This window comes from Ursus americanus, chromosome 32 (genome assembly GCF_024610735.1).
Source record: "Ursus americanus isolate L20-20 chromosome 32, mUrsAme1.1.p, whole genome shotgun sequence".
NCBI lineage: Eukaryota > Metazoa > Chordata > Mammalia > Carnivora > Ursidae > Ursus > Ursus americanus.
The window spans coordinates 34,030,155-34,053,298 of NC_142158.1; the positions used below are offsets into that span (position 1 = coordinate 34,030,155).

The 23,144-nt window shown below is 43.6% G+C and overlaps 1 protein-coding gene and 2 long non-coding RNA genes across 5 annotated transcripts in view; 1 reads left to right on the forward strand and 2 right to left on the reverse strand.

Moving 5' to 3' along the window:
* On the reverse strand, window positions 1-16,175 carry SAYSD1 (SAYSVFN motif domain containing 1). Of its 2 annotated transcripts, XR_006777559.2 has the most exons (3): window positions 15,890-16,175; window positions 10,367-10,818; window positions 1-8,892 (listed from the first exon to the last, which is right to left on the reverse strand). XR_006777559.2 is itself a non-coding variant. In XM_045786310.2 (2 exons), the coding sequence occupies exons 1-2, from the start codon at window positions 16,094-16,096 to the stop codon at window positions 10,474-10,476; spliced, it is 552 nt and encodes a 183-aa protein (XP_045642266.2). In that variant the 5' UTR covers window positions 16,097-16,175; the 3' UTR covers window positions 10,108-10,473. The 2 variants fall into 2 exon arrangements, 1 of the variants encoding a protein (XP_045642266.2); XM_045786310.2 differs by lacking the exon at window positions 1-8,892 and having other exon boundaries at window positions 10,108-10,818.
* Window positions 15,870-23,144, forward strand: part of LOC148107352 (uncharacterized) — a 16,587-nt gene continuing 9,312 nt past the window's right edge. The window contains exons 1-2 of the long non-coding RNA XR_015722667.1: window positions 15,870-16,007; window positions 21,960-22,064. This is a non-coding gene — a long non-coding RNA (uncharacterized LOC148107352). The remainder of the gene's footprint in view (window positions 16,008-21,959; window positions 22,065-23,144) is intronic.
* LOC148107353 (uncharacterized) overlaps window positions 21,997-23,144 on the reverse strand; it is a 12,568-nt gene continuing 11,420 nt past the window's right edge. For both annotated transcript variants that reach the window (XR_015722665.1, XR_015722666.1), the window contains exon 4: window positions 21,997-22,488. This is a non-coding gene — a long non-coding RNA (uncharacterized LOC148107353). The remainder of the gene's footprint in view (window positions 22,489-23,144) is intronic.

Consider the following 23,144-nt stretch of genomic DNA (forward strand, 5'->3'; position numbering starts at 1 on the left):
TTCAACGACACACATTTAATAGCGACAACAAAACGGCCACGGTCGCTGTACTTATTAGGTCCAATCTTCAACAATCTATAACCATTTATGTACATTTCTGGTTTATAGAAACAAGTGTTGTACCATCATATAGTTTGCCCTCCAGAAAGCTTCAGAACTTTAAAAATGCCTAGGAAATGACATTTACAGTTTTACTGAACTCCAGCCCCTATCCACCAATTAGATGCCACTTTACAATGAAACCACCCTCAAGCCCTTTCATTTTTCGAGTCCTGGTATGGGAAGTGGAGACTGGAGAACCAACATGCAGGAGACCCACTCTAGAGTAAAGACATCTCACTCCGATGAAGCTAAGCCAATGTCCTTCCAACAGCATCCTTTGGAAAGGTACAGTAAAAAATCAGATGAAAAGACATATGCACTGGGGCACCTGGCTGGCTCAGCTGGTAGAGCATACATCTCTTGACCTCAAGGTTGTGAGTTCAAGCCCCACGTTGGGTGGGGAGCCTACTTGAAAAAATAACATTAAAATAATAAAAAAAGAAAATACATGTACACTCACATTATATAAAAGAATCAGGCTACCATACAAATTATACTGTGTTGGAATATTCGTAGCAATCGAGAGAAACTTCTAGAACACCACACTTTACATAAGGTATTTACAAAAACATCTTCTCCCAGAAAATGGTAAAGATCACGAAGCCTGCCAACCAAGGCATGATGGTGCCCCAAGTCCAGAAAAGATGCTGCATCCATGGAGCCTTGGCATCAGCTGCAACCACATTCTCTCACATTCTCCTGGCCTGAAACTCCACCTGCTTCTCGGATGCAGCTCTTCTTTGCCTCTCAGTTTCCTTCACCGACTTAGTCTTGGCGTTCACTCCTCACATAAGAAATGCAACTGCTCTTGAGATATTCTGCATCCGTGGTGCAGAGCCCCTGAGGGTACGCCAAGCCACCTGAAACCCAGCAACACCCCCAAATGGGAGTCATCTTCATAACAGCATGTGGGGCTCAGGCACCCTCTGTACCAGCTCATGAACAGATCTTCTTCACCTACACTCGGAAAGGAGCACTGATGTAGATTTCTAAAGGCTGCAGCAATGAGATTGTGCAAACCCCGTGTAGACGTTTTGGAATCCGACCTCCCTCTCCTCCTTGGGGCTGGATCCTCCAAAGCTGTCATGTCCTAACATCAACTTCCCATTGAGTCGTCTCTCCTAAGCAAATGCTCTCCCAATTGCCCTACTCACCCTGCATTCACCAGCCTTTAGTAGGCATGAGGCTTCCTCTGTTTCTGGGAAATGTACAATGTTAAGAAATTTTCCTCTTCCCATAAAGAGTTCTTTGAAAATCACAGATAGGGGCAGAACCTGGCATCACCCACAAGAAGTGCCAGATTTCTTAAAGACCTTACTTTTCATTGATGAGAATCTAGAACAAAGCAATTCTTTCATATCACTCTGTGCCATTTCACCGCACGAGATATGTAGCCCTGCCGAAGCCAGTCTAAATCTCGGGGGAAAGTCATTAGAAGGAACGTGATTAAAGCAAACTCTGCATAACAAATCCATTTGTGTCCATAGAGATGGTCCACTGTAAACGAACTGCGTAATGTATAAAAAATACTCTGCCTATAAACGCATATGCTTTTCTCTAGGAATCATCAAAATATCATCAATATCATGAGCAAAGTGGCGAGGTGAAGTATTTCCCATAGGAGAGAGGTAAAAAGGGACATGGACACACAGGGGAGGTGTGCTGTCTTTCCTGGGGGATCAGGGAAGGCCTTCGGGTGATGTAACATCAGAGAGGCCTGACTGGAGTAAGGGAACAAATCCCAGGCTCATCTAGGGGAAGTGAGCTCTAAGCAAAGCGAGCAACTCGCACAAAGACGCGAAAGCAGAAGCTGCTTTCGTGTGTTGGAGGAGGGGTCAGCAGACTGGCTCACTGCTTGGTTTTATTAACAAAGTTTTATTGGCATTCTCATTTGTTCACATCTTATCTCCCATGGCTGCTTTTGCTCTACAACAGCAAAGGCAAGTCACTGTGGCCGAGATGGTACGCTCAACAAGACTATTTACTGCCCGGCCCTTTACAGAGACAAGGCCAAACCCCTGTGTCTGATGAACATGAAGGAAGTGAGTATAACTGGGAGAGGCGAGCAGGGGCCAGATCACTTCAGTCCTGGTAGGATAAAACCAATAAACCGCCAACCAACCGCCACACGAAAGATGCGTCTCCCAGGGTTAGGAGTGCAGATGTCATTTGTAAGGCTTCTTTTCGCCAGCTCACTCCAGTGTGCCTGTCTGAACTCTGCCTTGTTGCTGGTCCGCAGGCTTTCAGCCGTTTTTCCTCTGTGGCGGCGATGTGCACATCTGAGAGGCTCCCATGAACACACCCCTGGTAGGCCCAGGTGAGCGAGCAGGTGTATAACACAGGGTCACCTTGCAAGTGCATTAATAAAATGGCACCATTCACAAATAATAGTAATTTCCTAATATTTTAAATGTGTCATAAGGCACAACGAGAACCACTGTTACAGACTACGTTTTCTAGCATTTTTTTTCATTCAAGCAAAATTCCAGGCACAAAACATATTCAAAGACCTTGCTACTCAAAGTATAGTCTGAAGACCCGCAGCATCGGCATCTCCTTGGAGCTTACCTGAAATGCAGAATCTTAGGCCTTGGCCCAGACTTAAAGAATCAGAATCTTTATTTTAACAAGATCCCCAGGAGATCTGAATGGTCACTAGGGTTTGAGGCCACTATCCTGACTGGTCTCTAACTACTCTTTTCTAAGAGTTTGAAATACGGTTTTATATTTCAAAGAGGTTAGCCTATTTATACTATTCGTACTAGTGAACACTGGCTACAACTTAATGGTTAATAAGAAAGGATTGGCTAAATAAATAATGATACATTTATCTATACAGAAATATTAGCGGCTGGCAAAATCAATATTGTAGAAGGCCGTGAGAATTTATTCATAGCTTATCATTAAGTGAAAAAATATCAATTATAGGCAGACTAAGACTAAAACAAATGTATAAATGATAATTAAAGAACAGAATGTGGCTCTTATTAATCCAAACAACATAGTAATGATATAACTAATAAAATGAGGAAAGAAAAATGGATAGGAGGTGTAAAGCAGTGTAGTTCGGTTGATTTCCTCATCTTTCATAGCCATAGGTAACAATATGTAATTTGAGGCTAATAAATCAAGTAATAAGTTATAATTATATTTAAAAATGTAAAGTCAATTAACCAATCAGTCAAAAGGATTGAGTATTGAGGACTGCAGAGAAGTAGGGAGAAGGTGGAGATACTAACTTCTTACATTTGTTTTTGTACATGATATTAACAAATTCTGCCTAAAACTCCAAAGGATTAAGTAATGAAAGCTAAAAAAACCTTTGGAACAGAAATCTAAGGTTTCCAAATTATCAAAAGAAATGTGCACACAAAGGAGAAAAAAATCAAAACAAAACAAGAAAGAGAGACCAAGTGTTAAAATTACCAACATAAACAGAAAGCACAGCATGTGATGAGATAAACAAGACTCCATAAATATAAATGAGCTAAACACACCTATTAAAAGAAAAACACTCTCCTAATGTATTACAGAGTCCTCTACATACAAGCAACACAGCTGACAAAAATGACTCAAGCTGAGAACTACAGTGAGCGCAGAGGTGCGCTTGGCCAGTGAAAACAAGACGCAGGCAGGGGTCCCGATCTCGACATCAGATAAGGAGGAATTCCGGGCAAAATGCAATAAAGAACACAAATATGGCTTTTTATAATGATGAAAGGGAACAATCTGTAATGAAAAATAGGCTTTTATATATTCCAAAACCTGAAACATACTAAAAAATAGTAAAATCCCATGAAAATTCTTGATCAAAAATAGTAACAGAGTCTAACAGCACATGACAAGAACAGTATATTAAAATCAAGGGTCATTTATTCCAGGAATAAAAGGATGGTTTAATATGAGTAAATATACAAATTGATTACTTTAATTGATCAAAGCGAAAAATCACATAATCGATCTCCACTACACTGAAAGAGATTTTGTGAAATGCAACATCCATTCTTAATTTAAGGAGGAAGAAACCTTTTAATAACATAAACACAGATGATAATTATCCATCCACTTACCACAGAGCCAGCAGCATGCTTAATGGGAAAATACTGAAGCAAGCTCATCAAGGTCAAGAACAAGACAAAGACATCAGTGACTATCGTTCTGATTTAACATTTTTCTGCATGTTCCAGCCAATGTTATTAGATAAAAAGAAAAAACAAGAGGCAGAAAAGCTAGAAAAAGAGGATTACATTTTACATTACTGCAAAAGAAAATAATTATCTATGTGGAAAATCCAGGAAAATCGAGTGAAACACCATTATAGTTAGTAAGAAAATGCAATAAAGGACAAGAGCTATAACAAAATTAATATACCCAATCAATAGCTTTCATATATCTGTATCTATATATTCCCAAGCACCCTGATTGTCACCTTTTTCCTGGGTGGTTTCTTGTGACTGAAAGGCGATCTCTTTGCCCCTGCCTGTTTTTCTGGGAAGTACCTGATGCTCCTTTGAACTCAGTACAGCGCCACCTGCAGGAGGCTGGCCCTTGCCGACCCTGACGCTCGGGCCGCATTTACACACCACACTGTCACAGCGCTTACCGCACTATCCTGTAACTATCTGATTATTGGCCGCCTCTCCCATTTGACTGTGAGCTCCTTGAGAAAAGGGGCCTTGTCTGCTTTCTCTCTGTGTGCTCAGAGCCCAGCACCAGGCCTGGCAAAGATTAGATGCTCTATCAACCTCCACATTTGATACTACATTAGGCTTCTGATTCTATTCATAAGAAATGACCCAAACCTGAACACAGGACAGACTGACAGATCCATGGATAAAGATGGGCAGATAGACAGATAGGGAGAGATATGATATATTCATAGAAGTTAAAAAAGCAGGTGCTGGTTAGATTATTATGTCTCATTTGGTCCCATTTATGGATTATAATTCTTTCACTGATGAAAGAATGAATTTAGTAAAAAAAATTTACTCAGTAAAATGCTGTTAAATTGATGAATGCACAAATGTATGTGTTTCGGAAATAAATGGTCACAGATTTTATTTGGTTCCTTTTCTAAAATGTTTGTAATTTTTATAGTGTTGACTTGTAGAATATTCCCCTTAGTTTTTAATTGTCATTACCATTCATATTATTGGTTTCCCCAAATTAAAACCTTCCACTTTAACATAAAAAATAGATTGTATAAATATACTTCAAATTCCAATAATTTTGCCATACTGTCAATATCTAAAGATAGCTGAATAAAAAAATATGTAAACATTTTCACCAACGGGAACAAAAAGGTTAGGCGCTCCGTAAATGAATGGACGAATGGGTGGGTGGATGGAGAAATGAAGGACACAGAGAATCACTTTCCACATGCTAGCCCAGGTGATCTCTTTAAAAACGAAAGCTGGGTCACGTCATTCTCTTACATAAAAATGTTAAGTGTGCATGTAAATATAGACCAAAACCTAAAAGAGAAAAAAGAAAGCGAAGGGCAGAATGGTGTGTATCACGTGTTTTCGTTTGTGGGCTGGATGGAGCACAGCAGGATGTGGGGGAGGGAGACTCTACCCCTGCTTATCTTCTGTGCCTCTTGAACTCTGAAATATACGCATGTGAGTACAAAAATAAAACACTCTTTTTATAGTTTCAAATGTTTTAAAATGAAAAAGATTACTTTTTTTGTAATTGTTTTTAAAGAAAACTTCAAAAAATAATGCATCTTTGATTATCTTACAGTCTTTGGAGCTAGTTCCTCAGTATTTTAAAGCCATGCATGTGGTTCATTTTCTCTGTGTGTTCCGAATCAACGGTCTGACAAATGACAAACCTTGTTGCCCCTTTAAAAATACACACCCATCTTTCTTTGCTTGGATCAATACATGCTGTTTCCGTCCTGTTTTAACATTTGTGATTTATATCAATGGCTTTTGATCTTTGGTGAACTGGAGATTGTTCCAAGGAGCCTGTTAAAGTGCAGATTCTTGGGGTGCTACTCCCATACATTCTCAGGCAGTGCGTCTAAGTGGGGCCCTGGAATCTGCATTTTAGCATCACTACAAGAAATTCCAATGCAGATGGTCCATAGTCCACACTTTTCAAAATATTCATCTATGACTTGTTAAGGAAACAGAATTTTTCATTTAAAAGTACGTAGTAGGGGCGCCTGGGTGGCACAGCGGTTAAGCGTCTGCCTTCGGCTCAGGGTGTGATCCCGGCGTTATGGGATCGAGCCCCACATCAGGCTCCTCCGCTATGAGCCTGCTTCTTCCTCTCCCACTCCCCTGCTTGTGTTCCCTCTCTCACTGGCTGTCTCTATCTCTGTCAAATAAATAAATAAAATCTTTTAAAAAAATAGAATATAAAAAAAATAAAAGTACGTAGTACTATGAATTTGGATTTGAAAGTGATCTCTCCTGATGACTTCTCCCCTAACACACACACACACTACTTAGACCTTTATAAGCATCTGTATTATGTTATATGCCTTATAATGTGGCTCTCTGTGTACTTTTCTTCTCTCTCAGCGTTCGGAGAGATCCAAATCTTTAACCCAATGCTCCAATGTCGCAAAATAAAAAAGTATGTGACAAAAACCAAAGCATAGAATTCAAATTTACTTTCTTTGGCTTAGGGATCAAGTTTCTCTGCCGGCGGTGTAGTATTCCCCCACCCCAACGAAGGTCTGATATAGACAAGCACAGGGCTAACCCCTTCGAGCGCCATACTGCCTGCGAAGTCTAGAGACGGGCTGTTGTCTTATTTTAAAATATCAGTATAAATCACTTCTGGTAGCTTTCTGTGCTTTTCCCAGGACCTCTGATGAGCCCTTTCCCCTGTGAGTCTTAAAGCGAAAAGAACTAAAAAAGCGGCACAAGTGGTTCAGAGAAACATCCCAGTGGGTTTTCCACATTACATAAATTATCAAGCCTGCGGAGAAGGGACGCGGATGTGTAGCAGCAGCTCTATGCTACCCCCTGGTGGCAGATCTTCCATGGCGTCCCAGCCCCACCCGGGACCCCGGCTCTCAGGATGGACTCACTGCGCAAGCTCACTTACCGGCTCCCCAGCAGCGCCAAGCCTAAATACAAGTATTTGCTGGTGAACAGTTAACAGCGTGACTGGCAGGAAACAAAACACGCAGTTAGGACTGTACTTTCTTCTGCCCAGCTGAGGATCATTGTTCTGCCAATTTATAACTTCCTTTTTTTTTTTTTTAATTTTAGCACAGAGCTTATGAGCCTAATCTTACTGAAGAGATCCGTCAAAAGGCAAATGTGGAAGACCTCCTAGACTCAAGTACAATCCTAATAGCATAAGATATATATATACCTAAACCATCCCTGGTAAAACTCCAGAGATTTTGAGGAAAGTCACTGCCCCCACCAAGGACACTCAGCCCTGCCCTGCCCTGGAACCTCAGAATGGGGCAGGGCCAACCTGAAAGTGACTGACCTAGAAGTACAACTCAGATGATTTAGCCTGAAGGACAGGCAGGACCGAGAGAGAAAAAGGAACAGTTCGCCAGTCTGGAGGATGCCCCGTGTCCCCTGAGATTAGATAAGAAATAACGTTAGGTGGCATTGGGGGTGGCTCAAGTTCTTTCAGTAAAGAATTTCCTAAAAAGTGCCTACATCTTGGACCCAGATTCTTCTTTAGGGGTCACTAGGGGAAAAAAATATTTGGTCAGGAATAAATGTGCCCAAGGTGAGGGTGGCTTTTTGGGGTCCCTTCCAGCCCTACAAGTAGACGTTCATTTAACAGTCTCTGTGAATAGACAAGATAGGATAATGTGAATAAAAGCAAAAACCAATTTACTTGTAAGATTCGGACAGAAATGACCTCACCCGTGCACACAGCAATCATAGGGACTGAGAGCATCTCTGGGATTCCAAGTTTCCTGGTGAGAGAGGCAGCCTTTAATGGAAGCTGCTTGCTGAGCTAATGGTCAGGCCCTGAGTGGAAATTCTGAGATCAATAGGCCTTTCTAAACTCAGGAAATCAAGACTGCACCTAAAGCTTAATGGTCTGATAAGAACAGCAAATACATACTGTCCTATTCTCTCTTCCCTGCCATCCATTTAATTGGTTCACACCCCCCTTTTCCTAGAAGTTAATGCTGTCATTACATGCAACCTTTGGCAAGAGGTGAGCGAGGAGAGGTGACAGATCGTGCACAGAAAATCCCATGAAAGATGGGCTTATGGCAATCAAGCTCCACCTCATTATAAATAACTACATTTTCAAAGAATGCTAGTGAGGTCCACACCTAAGTTGAGGCTCTGCTATGCTTAAGCGAAATCTCTACTTTGCTGAGATTGCTACTTGGATCAAATGTTCCCAATTCAGAGTTACAGGCACTCTGTTTTCGGTAAAAGTTTGAGCTACATATTTTTTAAAATGAAAATTCTTTCTTAGAACTATGCTTATTGAACTGGGCATTGTCACGAGTCTTTGATCAGGGAAATTTCTTCCTTGTATTTGGCTTTTATGAAACATAAAAGCCCAAGTAAAAGATCAGGGAGATGAAGAAAGCCTTACGAAAACAAATCAAGAAACGATACCATGCATCTTAAATACGAGTAAACTTGCCTGTTTCATAGGGATTCAGCTGTTTCCCACACTTTCTAGAGGCCCAGTGGGACGGAGTCATGGAAGACAAGACTTCTTTACGAGCTACAGGGAACTCCTGCTCCAGAGATGACTCTGAGGGACAGCTGAACTCCCAATCAGCAACGGGCTGGACAGAGATGCTGAGCAGATAAGCAGAACGTTCAACAAGGGCTGAAACACACGGGGTTAGTTAGCCACAAAGTGTGAGTCATGAGAATATCCCCTCTGTGCTCCTCCTACAACTGACACTTATCTCACTCTACTATTTTTTAAGTTATTTATTTAGTTTAAGTAATCTCTGTGCCCAATGTGGGGCTCGAACTCAGGACCCCGAGATCAAGAGTCACATGCCCCTCCAACTGAGCCAGCAAGGCACCCCATCTCACTCTATTATTGATATTGCTTGTTTTACTTTGTCCACCACCCCACTCCCAGCTGGACCATATGCTCAGAGCGATGAGAATATGTCTGCTTTTTTCATTATCCTATCTCAAGCGCCTACCAGAGTAGCACTCAATGAACAAAAGTTAAATTTAAATTGAGCTAAGATTTTGCTATAATAAGCAAATCAGGTAAGAATGAAAAAAGAATCAGCAACAAGCATCCATTATTTAATAACATCTCATAAATATTAAAGTTACTGTCATAATGTAAGAATAACTGAATTCGGAAGTTGAAAACTATTGAGGAATCATTAATTTCTTAAAATCTTAAGTTTAGAAAAAACTATTGCTTTAACACCAGACACTTCTTACTTATCAGTATGATCCATAAAAAGGATATTTGATGGTTTGCTTTGCCCAATTTTAATGAACCGAAATTCTAACTTTGTACTGGAAAAGGAAGGAAATCATGTCTGGATATCATTGTTTACATAATTTCTCACCAGAAGCCACAGGCGACAGGACTGCTCACTCTAGAGCCTGCAGAATGTAAGAGACATACCGAGCAGCGAATAAGCCTAGAGTTCCACTTTCACAGCTCTTAGTGGAACACACTCAGGAATTTTTTTCTTGCTGAATTTATCATGAATAACCGCTTACCAAATCTATCAATATTGACTTTGTGAAATCCCTCCCCACACCTGTCACATAGGACTTTGTCTTCTCTTATCTTCCTTCATTGAGTGGGAGCAGAATAACTGAGGGCAATGGGGATCTGTTTCTGAAAAGGGGATGTTTTAAAGATATTTTATTTTTCAATACCATTAATGACTGAAAAAAGCAAGATTTAAAGCAGGAAGGAAAAACAAAAACCACAAAACAATGAAAAAACAAACAACATCAACGACAACAAAACCCCTCAAAAAACAAAAACCAAAGTTTAAGTTGCAAGTTTTGGGTTTTTTGGGGGGGGAGATTGCAATAAACATGAAAAGACTTAAAGAGAACAGTTATTTATTGCACAGTCCTGATGGGTATTTTAAAGTGATCTCCTCAGCACCCTTCTAATGCTCTGAAAACCACCTTTCTCAAATAATGAGACAAACGGATTTATTTCCTGAGTACGTAAGTTTTATAAATTGCATCAGATCCACAGTGAGTGTCTTTCAGGGGGTTTAACCAAAACCAAAGAAAAGTTCAGAGATAAAACTGCAGCAAAAGATCTGGGAAAGAGTGTAGACCTTCACAGTCGCAGAACTAACCTGCAAGCTGTCCTTAGTCTTGGGCACCTGCAATCAAACCCGCCAGCCCAGGTCCAAGGGCTAGGAGGACCACGTGGGAGGCTAGCTGCACAATAAGAGAGTTGGTCCTATCTCCCCTCCAGGGGTCTAAGCTGTAACTCGCGTTCCAATTGCTCTGCAGTCAGGGTGCCCTGGATGGCTTCGCAGCCTGGGTTGAATACAGAGTAGGCACTCTTCTCCCCCTCTCTCTTCTCTTTGGGGCCCCGTGTCCCGACATACATCCAGTAGAACAAGGACAGGACAAAATAGACCAGGCCAAATTCCAGTTCCACAAACAGTCCCAACAGGACCAACCAGAGAAGGACCTTCAGGAAGGTGATGTTGGTCAGGAAAGACTGGTCCCGTGGCGATGGCAGAGGAATGGCTGTCTTCTGGGGAGGCTGTGATGTGCTGCTCCCGGGCTGCGCCACTTCCTAGGACACACAAACAAACAGAAGTAAGAATAAAGGGTAATGGCGCTCCGAGGATCAAAACCAATCTGGACAGACAGCTCTCACTGCTCTGAGAAGGCTTCTGGCTCATTGATTTCTATTTTCCTGCCCTGCTCTCGAAAACAATCATCTCCAAAGAGCTCACGTGCTCTGCTGGGACTGAATCAAAACTGATCTGCACTTAGCGAGATGTGACCTGATAAAAACCTTACAGCATTCACATGGTCTCCCATTCATGGGAGTCACTTCCTCCGATTAGTCTGCTGCTACACACAGATAATGCAACAGCCACACCTAATGTCCCACACACAGAGCCCGCGTGTTTACTGAGCTGATTAGATGAGCTACTGTTCTGTGAGTGACATGACTCCAAAATGAGGACTGGACCAGAAACAGGAAACAAAGATCCCTTCCACTTATTAAAAAAACATCAGGGGCCCTTGGGTGGCTCAGTCGGTTAAGCATCTGCTATCAGGTCATGATCCCAGGGTCCTGGGATCAAGTCCCATATTAGGCTCTTTGCTCAGAGGGGAGTCTGCTTCTCCCTCTGCCTGCCACTCCCTGCTTGTGCGCACGCGCTCTCTCTCTCTCTCTCTCTCTCTCTCTGACAAATAAATAAATAAAATCTTAAAAAAATAAAAATAAAAACAAATCCTCAGTATAGCCACAACCTTTCCATCCCGGGACCATCCCACACACCCCCAGGCCCAGGCAGTGTCTCCTGAGTGGACTCCCTGCCTCCCATCTCTCCCCTCTCCAAACCATCCTATGTAAAGCTGCTAAGCGAATTTCCTAAAACACCCATCCACCTTCTGTCACAAACCTTCAGCAAATTTCACTGCCTTCAAGTTAAAATTTAAACTCTTTGGGCTGGAATCCAAGCAAGGCCTTCCATTTATTCAACAGTTAGAAATGCCAGTATACAGGCCCCTGTGTTGAGTGCTAACAGGAGACAGAGACATTTAGGTAGCTTTAGGGAGGCTTGGTCTCTAGTCTGGCATTTTTCAAACTTTTTTGCGTATGGCCCATAATAAATACATTTTGTACTGGGAACCAGCATATATACATATAAAGAATAGAATAAGTTTCACAAACCAACAAATATTCTTCACCACATATGAAATTTTCATTTTCTATCCATTTTTAAAAAGTTATCTTTAACAGAGGACTAGATCCTCCAAATTGATTTCACCACCCACTAATGGGTCACAATTTGTAGACTGAAAAACAATGGTCTAAAAAATTCCCTGTGCAACACCATCCACAATCCATTGCTTTATCAGTTGAGCCTCTACTCCAGTTCAACAGGTCTTACTGCCCAAAGACATTGTCCACCTGTAGCCTGGGACAGGCATGACGCTTGACCTCATCAAGGAGGGGTGCCCCCTCTGCCCCCTAGAGCACTAATTGCCTGTCTTTCTCACTGAGCACCAAACTATTTGTCAGTTAAGTGTTTTTCTTTTATAGAGGTCACGTGTGTCCCTAGATTGCTACCAGGAGGCCAATGGACTATCGTTCATTATCTTTTGGTGTCTCCACAGCCAAACACAGCACTCCACACGTAGGTTCTCAATGCAGAGCATAACTTTTGGCTCACTTCTTCAATTATACTCCCCATTCTCCCTGTGATCACTTAAAAAGGGACCATAAACATTATTTGGTCTCAATGAAAAATATAGGTCGCCTGATTTACGTTGGTTCAGAAATTCTATTTTGTTAGAACCTCTTTTAGTGTCTACGTGGTAATCGTTACCTTTTCAGTTAGATTGGAAAAGCCCTTACCATGCTATCGGCAACACACCCCCTCCTGTCACACACACATTTGTTAAGGAAATAAATGTCCCCTTTGGATTTGACCAGTGTCCACAATAGGGAAATCACTGAAAGTCTCAGCAGGGAACTAATATAATCTGATTTATATTTAAGATTACTCTGGCTGCCAGGCAGAGAATGGGCTACCGGAGTAGAAGCAGGGAAACTGTGAGTAGCTCACATAGGAGGCCCCGTAAGAGAGGAGGACTGGGCATGACGGGGGTGGGGACATACAAGTCAGAGAGAAATGATGGACTGAGGGATACGGAATACATTTTGAATGTGTATGACTTGAAATTCACAGTAGACTGAATTTATATTTAAGGGAGTATAAAAAGAATAATGCTTATGGCCACCATTTATTGAGTGCCTTCAAGATGTCTGATCTCCTGTAATCCAGGAGATCCCAATTTACTGATACGGAATCCCAATTTACTGATACGGAAAAGCTGAGATGTTAAGTAACTCCCCTAACGTCACACAGTGAGAGATAGGCAGAGATGAGGTTGGTGTACGATCCTAGGATGGTCTCCCTCCACAGCCCTTTGTACTTAATTAGGGGCCTTTAGGGGGGATGGTAAGAGGAAGGGTTAGAGATCTAGAAGGAGATGCGGGGGGGGGGGGGGGGCGGCAACCAACCGGCAAAGGGAAGAAACAAGAGGAGAGATACAGAAATTCCTTTACCTTGTTTGGCACTTGTTTTAGTACCAGTGTGGCTTCTGCTATAAAAGTTGTGTATGGAAGTATTTGTGGTCATTGCAGAACACAGAGGCATAGTTTAGGGAAAGTACACTTCCATTTCTCAAATACCAAGCTGCTCCGCACCTGAGGACCTTTGCACCTATGGTTCTTTTTGAGAGGAATGCCCTCTTTCCCTCACATCACCTGGCTGGCTCCCTTTTCTCCTACAAACTTCAGAAAAATGTTACCACATGTGCCCTTGGCCTTGTCCCAGGTTTCTCCAAGAGCAGCTCCTTCTTATGAAATGCCACCTCCTCAGTGAGGTCCTCCCTGCTCACCTCATTTAAAGTAGAACTCTGCACCTGTCACCCCAAATCACTAGCACAGTATCCAATCCTGTTTTTTCCCCTTTCATAGCATTCATTATTCCGCTCTTCTGTTTCTTGTCTGTTGCCGTAAAAGCAAACGCAAGTTCTGTGAGAACAGGGCTTCATCTGCCCTTAACCACCCTGTTTCCCCAGATTCAGGACGGGAGCTGGAACAGAGTGGGCACATGATATAATTTTGCTGAATAAATGAATGATGGTAAGGGAAAGGAAGAAATTACAAGATGATTCCTGGGTTGGAGGGAGTGATGCAAAGGCTGTGCTTAGCCAGGTGACTCCAAAGAAGGAGGGCATTTGAGCAGTGGGTCAACCTGAGCCAAGGGCTGGGGTGAGGAGTCACAGGATGTTTGGGCGCCTCGGCGCTAGCCGGTGGACTGGGGGCTGCTGTGCAATATGCCTGGGGAGGGAGACAGGGGGTTTCTGCAGGACTGAAGAAGTCACAAGCATTCTGGTCTTCGCGTGTCAGAAGCTTGTCACAGACTGAAATATTTTATCTTGGCGACTGTTTTCCTCAAGCTAAATTGGAGAGTGGGGGGAGGAGGATATGGATGCTTCCTTATCAATGACAACCAAGAAGCAATTACAAATAGAAGGCTAAAGAAATTTCTGACAAGCCACCCTGTGTCAGCAAAATTATTAAGAGAGATGGACTGTAAATTGGGAGGAAAAGAAACAATTTAATGAGAATTTTCACACCAGAGCAAACTCAGGAATGATAACGGAGTCAATGAAAATGAGCTTAAGACAGAGTCCCTTATGAAAAACAGAGTAATTAATAAGAACCAACTGTGGGTCCAGCATTTCCTGTCATCCTTTTGTCAGGACATCAGCTTTTGGGCTTTTAATAATGGAAACTTTCTCCAAGTTCAGCTTCTCTAGGTCCAATTCAATGATCTCATATTCCTTTGGAAATGAGACATACAGGCAAATACTCATTGTGTGGATTAGACATTGTTTTTTAACTGCTGAGAGGAAAAAGGGTAAGGGAAGTAGATTCTAAAATCTTAAGCGATTGTGCTGAGTTCTAATCAACAAGAAAGTTATCCCGAGACAAACTGCATGCAAGGAAACGGATTGTTTTGAACCCTGCTGCACTCACTTTCTGTAAGTCTGACAGAACCCTGCGTGTCATGGAGAATAATATCTAATCAAAATTGAGTAACGAGTTCTCTTTGGTTTAAAAAATTGCCTAAAACCAGATGTTGTGCAGTAATAAATGAACTAAGAGAAATAATTTTAAGAGGAGTAAGGGACACTTCTGCTCCAATACATTTTCATTTTCCAAAGGAATTTTTGGCTCTTATTACACTTTTGAGATACAAAAGGCTTTGTCACAGATTGTCTCAAGGCACCCAATTTCCCTCGATGTGGTGTTCTGTATTCCAACATGGATAATCCAATCCCACACCTGCAAGGCACCTTGCCACTCTACTCCTGAGGGAAAACTAAATGAAAAAGAAAAAAAAAAAAAAAGATGTGAATCAAGTTCATCTGCAAAATAAGAGAGTAAGTAATGTTTTCACCGGAAAATTCACTACCGAACTTGAGTAAGTTTCCCTAATTCAATAGCGGTGCACAAGCATCAGCCACCTCCGGCAGTTAGAGCCACACTTTTGCAAGTTTTGTATTCAAATGCAATTTCTAAAGCATAGGCTATTTGGGCTTCTGGCTGCCTGTGGCCCAGGTGTGAAATCAAAGGAAGCCTTGATTACTGCCACTTTTTAGCAGTATCCAATCAGACCTTTCACCCTCCATTAGCGGAGGGCTGCGGCTTAAAGCTGTTGTAGGGAGGTTTCCTGAAGCCACAGGGCATCACAGTAACTCAAGGGCAGAGGTGCTTTCCTCCAGGGCCCTAGACTCTTGCTTTCCGATTAGAATCGGGAGCTGCGTGGGTCGCGGGCTGGAAAGAAAATGTCAAAGCCACGGATCAGTGCTGACGCGAGTGGCCGGAGACGTCCGGCCCAGACCCGGAGCAGGCGGGAGGTGCCCGCAGGCCAGCTACGCCAGCGAAGGTGGGAACCGGAGGAGGGGGCGGGGCCCGCTCCCTGCCGGGGGCGTGGCCTACAGGCCACCACGCGGCGGGCGGGCCGTGGGCGTCGCCTCGGCCGCAGTCTTCTGGGAGGCCACGACAGCGTCCCTGAAGCCGGGTCACGGGGGCGAGGCCTCCCTCTCACCTGAGCGAGGCTGGGCTGGGCCTGGGTACGCGCGGGCCTCGGTTTCCACACCAGGAACCGTTTTAGCCAGCCTGGGGCTGCCTTTGGAGTTGCAGCTGCTTCCGCCTTCTCTCCTGAGGTTTGTGCACTCGGGCTCCAAGTGTTAGGTTCGGCCGCCGGCCCGGCCCGTTTCCTGGCCGCCCGGAACTCGGCTAACCGCTGTTCCATGGCGCGCGCTTCGCTCCCCGCCCGCCGGGAGCGCGCACCCGCCCGCCGGGCCCCTGCCCTCTGCTGTACGGGGTGCCGGGCCGCACTGCGCCTGCGTAGCGACGGCTCTGTGCCGCGCCTGCGTGGTGGGGGCCGGGCCGGCGAGCGCCGGGTTTGTGACGCCCGTGGGGCTGGAATATGCATAGTCCCCCGTAAGTGCGCGTGGCCGTAGTGTCAGCCTTTCAGGCGAAGTGGTTAAGAATTGAAAGCACAGGAGCATCTGGCTGGCCCAGTCGGAGGAACGTAGGACTCTTGATCTCGGGCTAGTGAGTTCAAGCCCCTGTTGGGTGTAGAGATGACATGAATAAACAGAAACTTTTAAAAAATGGAAAACAAAGACTTAACATTGTTCCCCTCTCGGGGGCTCTTCCGAAGAAAGTTCTGCAGAGTTCCATCTCGTTTCAGTGATCCGCTGCCCCTCAGGTGGAGCATGCCTTTAGCAGTTAGGCACTAGTTTTGCTCGCCAGTTTCAGAGGGTCCCAGGGCATTAAGGAAGGCCCATCACTTCTGGGAGGCTCTGAGTCGGAAGGAACAAAGGTTACAGTCTCCCCTTTTCCTTTTAACAAGTCTGCCACCTTTGCACTTGGAGGATGACTGTCACCGCTCTCTCAGGCTCAGCAGGCCATGCAGACCCTCAATCATAGCTTTTGCCACAATGCAAACTACCTCTCGGTGTGTCGGGATGGGTCAGAAACTAAAAAACAAAAAACAAAATAAACTTTTACTGGGGGGAACCTAAAATACACAAATCTTAAGTGTACCGCTCAATAGGTTTGTAATTATGAATACACCTATATAGTACTATCTAGAAAAAGAACGTTTCTGGTACCCTGAGGACTCCCTTGTGCCCTCTCCTAATCACTACTCACCCAGAAGTCAGGTGTCTGTTAGATAGATGTTTAAAGCTCTAAGCATCTAGCTAAGTGCCACTGACGTAATTGAGACTCAACTATCTCTTGGATCTTGCTGAGTTGGAGTGAAGAAACTAGACAAAGTAGAATGGAATCTTGCATTCATTTAACAGATATTTATCAAGATCCTGCTGTGTGTCAAGTGTTGTACCTGGCACTAGAGCTACTGGAGTGAATGAAATAAACCCATTTTATTTGCGCTTCCATTCTAAATAAGCAAATGTATAACTGCATATTTATATTTAATGTAATGTCAGGTACTGATTAGTGCTGTGAAGAAAAATAAAGTAAGGACTAGGTCTGATGGGTCTATTTAGAGTTAATGACCAGGGAAGACTTCTCTGAGGAGTTGCCATTTCCCCAGAGACCTAAATGAAATGAGTGAGCCATGTAGGTATCTGGCATACAATGTTTCAGTTGTAGGAAACAGCAAGTGCAAAGGTCAGCCTGAGACCTTAAGTCTATGCTTGACTTGCTCCTAGAACATTAGGGAAGCCAGTGAAACCAGAGCAGAGGGAGGGAGAGAATTGAAGAAAATAAAGATTCACGGATATCCAGATGTTAGAGCCTTATAGGCCATGGTGAAGACTTTATATTGCATTCTGAGAGTGATGGTAATTGCTTGGAAGATTTTGAGTAGACAACAGGATAGGACATATTTTTAAAGGATCACACTGGCTACTTCAGCTGGGGCCCTAAAAGAGTGCAAGAGTAGAAGAAGGAAAACCAGTTAGGAAAAACAGTAGGACAAGAGAGGCTGACTGTTTGGGCTAGAGTAGTGGTGATGGGGTGGTCAAGTTCTGGAAGGTATTTTGAAGATCTGAGCCACATGGTGTGTGGATAGATTGGATGTGGAATGAGCGAAAAAGGAATGGAGCGTGATAGATGTCTGCCATCCTCTCTCCCCCTCAAACACACACCCTGAGTAACCAAGTGAAAGGTGCTGGGGCCCTCTACCGAAGTGAGGGAAGAGAAGACTAGGAAGAGCGGAGGATGGGATGAACATGGAGAGTTTTGTTTCCGACATGCCAAGAGTCTGAGATGCCTGTTGGATATCCAGTGTAGGCAATTGGATGGTGAAAATGAGTTCAGGGAAAAGGCAGGACTGGAGATGCGTGTTGGAAATCGTTAGCATGTGTATAATATTTAAAGCCGTGAAACTAGATGAGATCAATTAGTGGGCGAGTGTGGATAAGGAGGAAGGGTATTTGAGGACTGAGCCCTGAACAGAGATGGTTTGTAAGACAGAAAAGAATGGGGTCATCATACCACAATGACCTCTTCTAGAGAAACCACAGGGAAAATTTCTTGCCTATCTTGGTGTCTGGGGCAGGTCTGCTTCTCTCAAGGGACTGGAGGTTCTTTTATTGATTGTGTTTCCTACTTGATAATCACACTGAGACCCAAGAGCTGTATTTATGGTCTACTTCTCGTGTGTATTTACACTTAAGGCATGTGCTCTGTGGGCTCTTGTGATCAGGGTCCCTGGCAGGAAAAAGGACACTTTCAAACAGGTTAAGTAAGGAGAGTTTCATGAAGGACTTATTACAAAGGTGTGGCAGGATAAGGGGAGCCAGTCAGGGACAGTTCACAGACAGTGTTACCAGCCTCTAGGCCTCAAGCAGCAAGAGGACATGGTGGTCATCAGACCCTGTGGGACCAATAGATTAGGAAAAGCCCAAGACAGGGGAGCCCTTTAAGGAGGACAGACCAGGGAGGGAAGGAGGGAAGGAGGGTCAGGAGGAGCAAATGGAGACCGTCCAGCCGGGCCCTGATGCCGTTCCAGCCCCAACTTGCTTTGACAACCTTATATTCCCTTCACCGTGTTTTCCAATTTATTATACATTTATTTTGTCTCAGTGCTTTGTAAACCCCTTTAAATCGTTTTTGGAGGAGGTTGAAAGAATGAAAAAAAGGAAAGATGGAAAAAATGAAGAACAAGTGCTGAACTACATTTACTTTTTGGATAAGATTATGAGGCTAGTAAATAAGAAAGGTCCCAAAGTGTACTTAATGTGTGAATTTAACATTTATTATGAAATGGTTTATATATACACCATATTCATATATATACACACACACACACACACAAACCTGGGGCGAATTTGTATGTGTATACACATATATCATATTTGTAAGTTAAAAGTAATAAAATATTCACATGCCCTGTGATATTTTAAATCCTTGGCCTCAATTCTCCACTCCTCGTATCTGTGCCATAAAAAGCAGAGTGTACTTTCCCATCCCTTGACTTCGAACTCAGCCATGCAATTTGCTTTGGCCAATAGGATAATGGCAGACTTTATGCAAGCAGGGGCTTGAAGTGTCTTTGTCTCTTGAGTGCACTCTCTCAGTACTCCGCGCTACCATGAGATGAACTTGCATCAGCTAGCCAGCCGGTCTAAGAATAATGAATCGTGGATGTAATCATCCGGCTGACCCACACACCTGCCATTGAAAGCTGAGGTGCCCAGCTGAGCCTAGCCTCAAATAGCTGACCCTAGCTTACCCCAAGATGTATAAAAAACAAATGCGTATTTTATGTCACAAAATTTTGTGGGTTTTGTTACACAGAAGAAGCTACTCAAGAAAGAGATTTCTCTGTGTACTTGTGGTCCATTCCTGACTCTGTCCCACCTCTTCAATCTATTAATGTAGTGAGTAACATTAATAGAGTTTCTGTTAAAACACCCTACATTCCTGGAATAACCCAAATTCAGTCACTTTATAAAATATAAAATTGAAAGCTAAATTTAGTTTAGTGATTTTTTTAAGGACTTTTGCATCTATGTTCATTAATGAGACTTTTTTCCTGTAATTTTCTTTTCATGCACTGTACTTGAAAGGTTTTGGTTTTAGGATTATAAAAATCCTTTATGAAGTAAGCCGAAGTGTGCCTCCATCTTTGCAACCCCCCCCCTTTCCTAGAACAGTTTGAATAGAATAGGAATTAACTGTTTCTTGAATGTTTGATAGGACTTAGCAGTAAAACCATCTAGAGCGGATGTTTTCTTAATCAGATAAATAAATGTAAGCTACAGCTAAGTGGAGTCATAGCTGGTCACACGGTCTTACCCAAAAAGTGTTAAGAAATGACTCAACATTAGTCTGTCCTGTCTGATATTTTGGGGAGTGGCCTGGATGAAAAATTTAAAAGCCAATTTATTATATTTTCAGGTGACAAAAATGTAGTAGAGGAGATCAATAATTATGTCTGTAAGGTAAAAAAAAAAAAACGAAATGAATTTGATGCAATTTATCGTGATGAAAGGATTGTGGAGATGCTAGGAGGGAACTCTACCTCCTTCTAGATTTGCATTTATGTTTTCATAGCTTTGTGTCTTAGGCATTGGCCCTGAGAGCAGTTTGTTTCTATAGGACTCAGAGTTTTCCCTGACCACAGACTGGAGAGGAGGGAGCGTATGCCATGGGTGTTTCAGCTGCTATGGTCTGTCTGGTTGTCATAGTGAGAGAGGATCCCCCATGCTCCACGATCTTTTCGGTCTCATCCTTGTAGGTACGGCATGACGTTTCTGAGCGCTATGGTTTTACGACAAGCCATAGCGTGCACAGAGGAGAGTAATCTGGATAATATTTCTAGAACAGTGTTTCTCAGCCTTGGTACTTCAGACCTTTTGGGCCAGATAATTCTTTATTGTGGGGGCTGTCCTGCGCCTTGTAGGATTCTTTTTTTTTTTTTAAGATTTTATTTATTTACTTATTTATAGAGAACACACACGAGTGGGGGAGGGGGAGAGAGAGAGGGAGGAAGAGAGTCTTAAGCAGACTCTGCAGCAGTGCCTGATGTAGGGCTCGATCTCACAACCCTGAGATCATGACCTGAGCTGAAATCAAGAGTTGGATGCTTAACTGACTGAGCCACCCAGGCGCCCTGTCTTGTAGAATTCTTAGCAAAATCCCAGGCCACCACCCATTGTTGCCAGTAGCACTCCCTGCTAGTTGTAACAGCCAAAAATGTTTCCAGACAGTGTCACGGGTACCCTGGGAGGCACATTTGCCCCAGGTTGAGAACAACTAGTCTAGAGACCATATTGTGGTAAGAGTGGCAAAGACAGTGGATGATTGGGCCAGAGGAGACAAGTCATAGTGAAAATACACCAGTTATTTTTAGAAACTATTAAAAGGGCTATTGTAAGTGGGGGAGGAGGACCATTCTGTAGGGCTCCATAAGGCAGAATTAAGGCCAGCAGTCAGAAATTACAAGGTAATGCATGTGAAAGCTTTAAAAAAAAAAAAAAAGGACTTTTCAGCAATTCTATTATTTTAGCAGCAGCATGGGCTCCCTCGGAGCAGTGAGTTCCCCAATACTAGCAGTATCCAACCAGAAGCTGACCAGCCACCTCTCAGGAATGTTGTAGAGGGGCTTTCTGAACTGAGGAGAGATGTGGTTAGCCCAGATGATTACCAGATCTCTTCCAACTGGAGAACTTCATGTTAATGCAAGTAGAGCAAACTGCAAACCGGGAGGAGAGAATGGAAGACTTTGGGGCATCAGGCTAAGAATATGTCATATAAGGTGTTGGCATGCTGCCCCATCCTCCCAGATCTCGCCATGGCTGCACCTGCCGATGGCTTGTTTCTGTAAGCACCTGGGGGCTTTCTCTGGCTGCTCAAGTGTGTTCAACTAGTGCATGAGCCAGACTGGCAGCAGTAGGGGCTTATTCCCCCCACCCCTCAAATAGCCTCCAACCAATTTTGAGTGGGAGTTGGTGGATCAATACCCCAGCTCCCTCACCCCTGATGCGGGATGGCTCTGAGGCGTGTTCCACAAAGTCTTCCAGGGACCATCAGGAGGAGCAAGGCTCACAGCAGTACATGCTCATTAAAGCATCCTGTATCACTTTTCTTCCCTTTCCTGTCTCACTTCCCTGCTCCACCATCCATGCTCCCAGGACTCACTTCCCTGGTAAACTTCCTCCATTCAAATCATTGTCTCAGGATCTTCTTCCAAGAGAGTCTAAGGCAAGACCCATGCAAGACCTAAGCGAGGCAGAAAGGTAAGTCACCCAGCGGGCTAGGTGGTAGTTCAGATTTATTAGACCTCTGTCTTGAAGTTTAAAGCAAGCAAAACAGAGCTTTTAGCCTGGCACAATCTCAGCAGAATGATATTTGGAGATGGGAATAAAAAAGAGAAAGGAAGAGGAGGGGAAGGCCATAGTGCCTCAGGTGAAGCAGCCTGGACCAGCTTCTGGGAAGACGAGTTAGCCCACACATGTTGAGCCCTGCGGACGACAGGATCCAGTCATTCTGTGATTCAGTCCTCCAAGGACTTCAGAGACCAGTCAGTCAGCAGATGTTGACTAGAATCTTGTTACAGGCCAGGCCCTGTGCCAGGCTTTGAGGATGCAGAGAGGCATAAAATACAGTCCCAGGAGTTGAAGGTCGAGTTGGGGAGGCAGACTCATTAAAAGACGTGAAGGTCTGGGGGAGCAGAGGAGGGTCACTGATCAGGTTGGGGAGTAGTATGACTTCTTTAAATTTCAATATGGGGAAACTGAGGCCCACAAAGGTAAGCTGATGAGGTTACATATTACTGGAAATTGCTGTCGATGACAAATATTTCTGGAGAAAGTTCTTTTCTTGATAGCACTACCTTTTGCATTTACATTAGAAAGTGTTGCCACATGACCCCTTGACTCCCCCCCTCCACACCTGTTCTTGGCTTGGTGGTCACACTGCTTTTTCCTGACAGCTACTGCTGGTTTGGGTTTTTGCCTTTTTGTGTCCCCTACCCGATTTATAGGGATCTTGTGTTCCCAAAGAGCCCAGGAGTCTCTGCAGGTGTTTCCCAGTCAGTCCTGCCTAATCCCATTATCTGAAGCTTCCTTGTTGCCCTCTTCGGCAGGTCTTCAACTCCCTCTCTCTCCCAAGATCTCAGGTTGTGACAGTTTCCCCACCTGACTTGCCTGGCATTGCTCTGTTTTGAGTCCTATCGTGCTTAGCTCTGATGCTCAGAGAAGTGTCTCCCGTGGCTTGTAGGACAGATGATGAGACAAAGCCCACAGAATTATAGCAAACATCATCTATATGTAAATCCCATCCCCAGGCTCTCCTTAAAAGGATCTGAAAGTATTTGG

What these genes read in the sequence shown, in the direction of transcription:
- SAYSD1 (XM_045786310.2), bottom strand. Translation starts at nt 16,096, where the DNA reads ATGGAACAGCGGTTAGCCGAGTTCCGGGCGGCCAGGAAACGGGCCGGG. An exon ending in CCCAGCCCAGCCTCGCTCAG is followed by an intron (nt 10,819 to 15,889) that starts GTGAGAGGGAGG and finishes TGTGTGTCCTAG; the next exon opens with GAAGTGGCGCAGCCCGGGAG.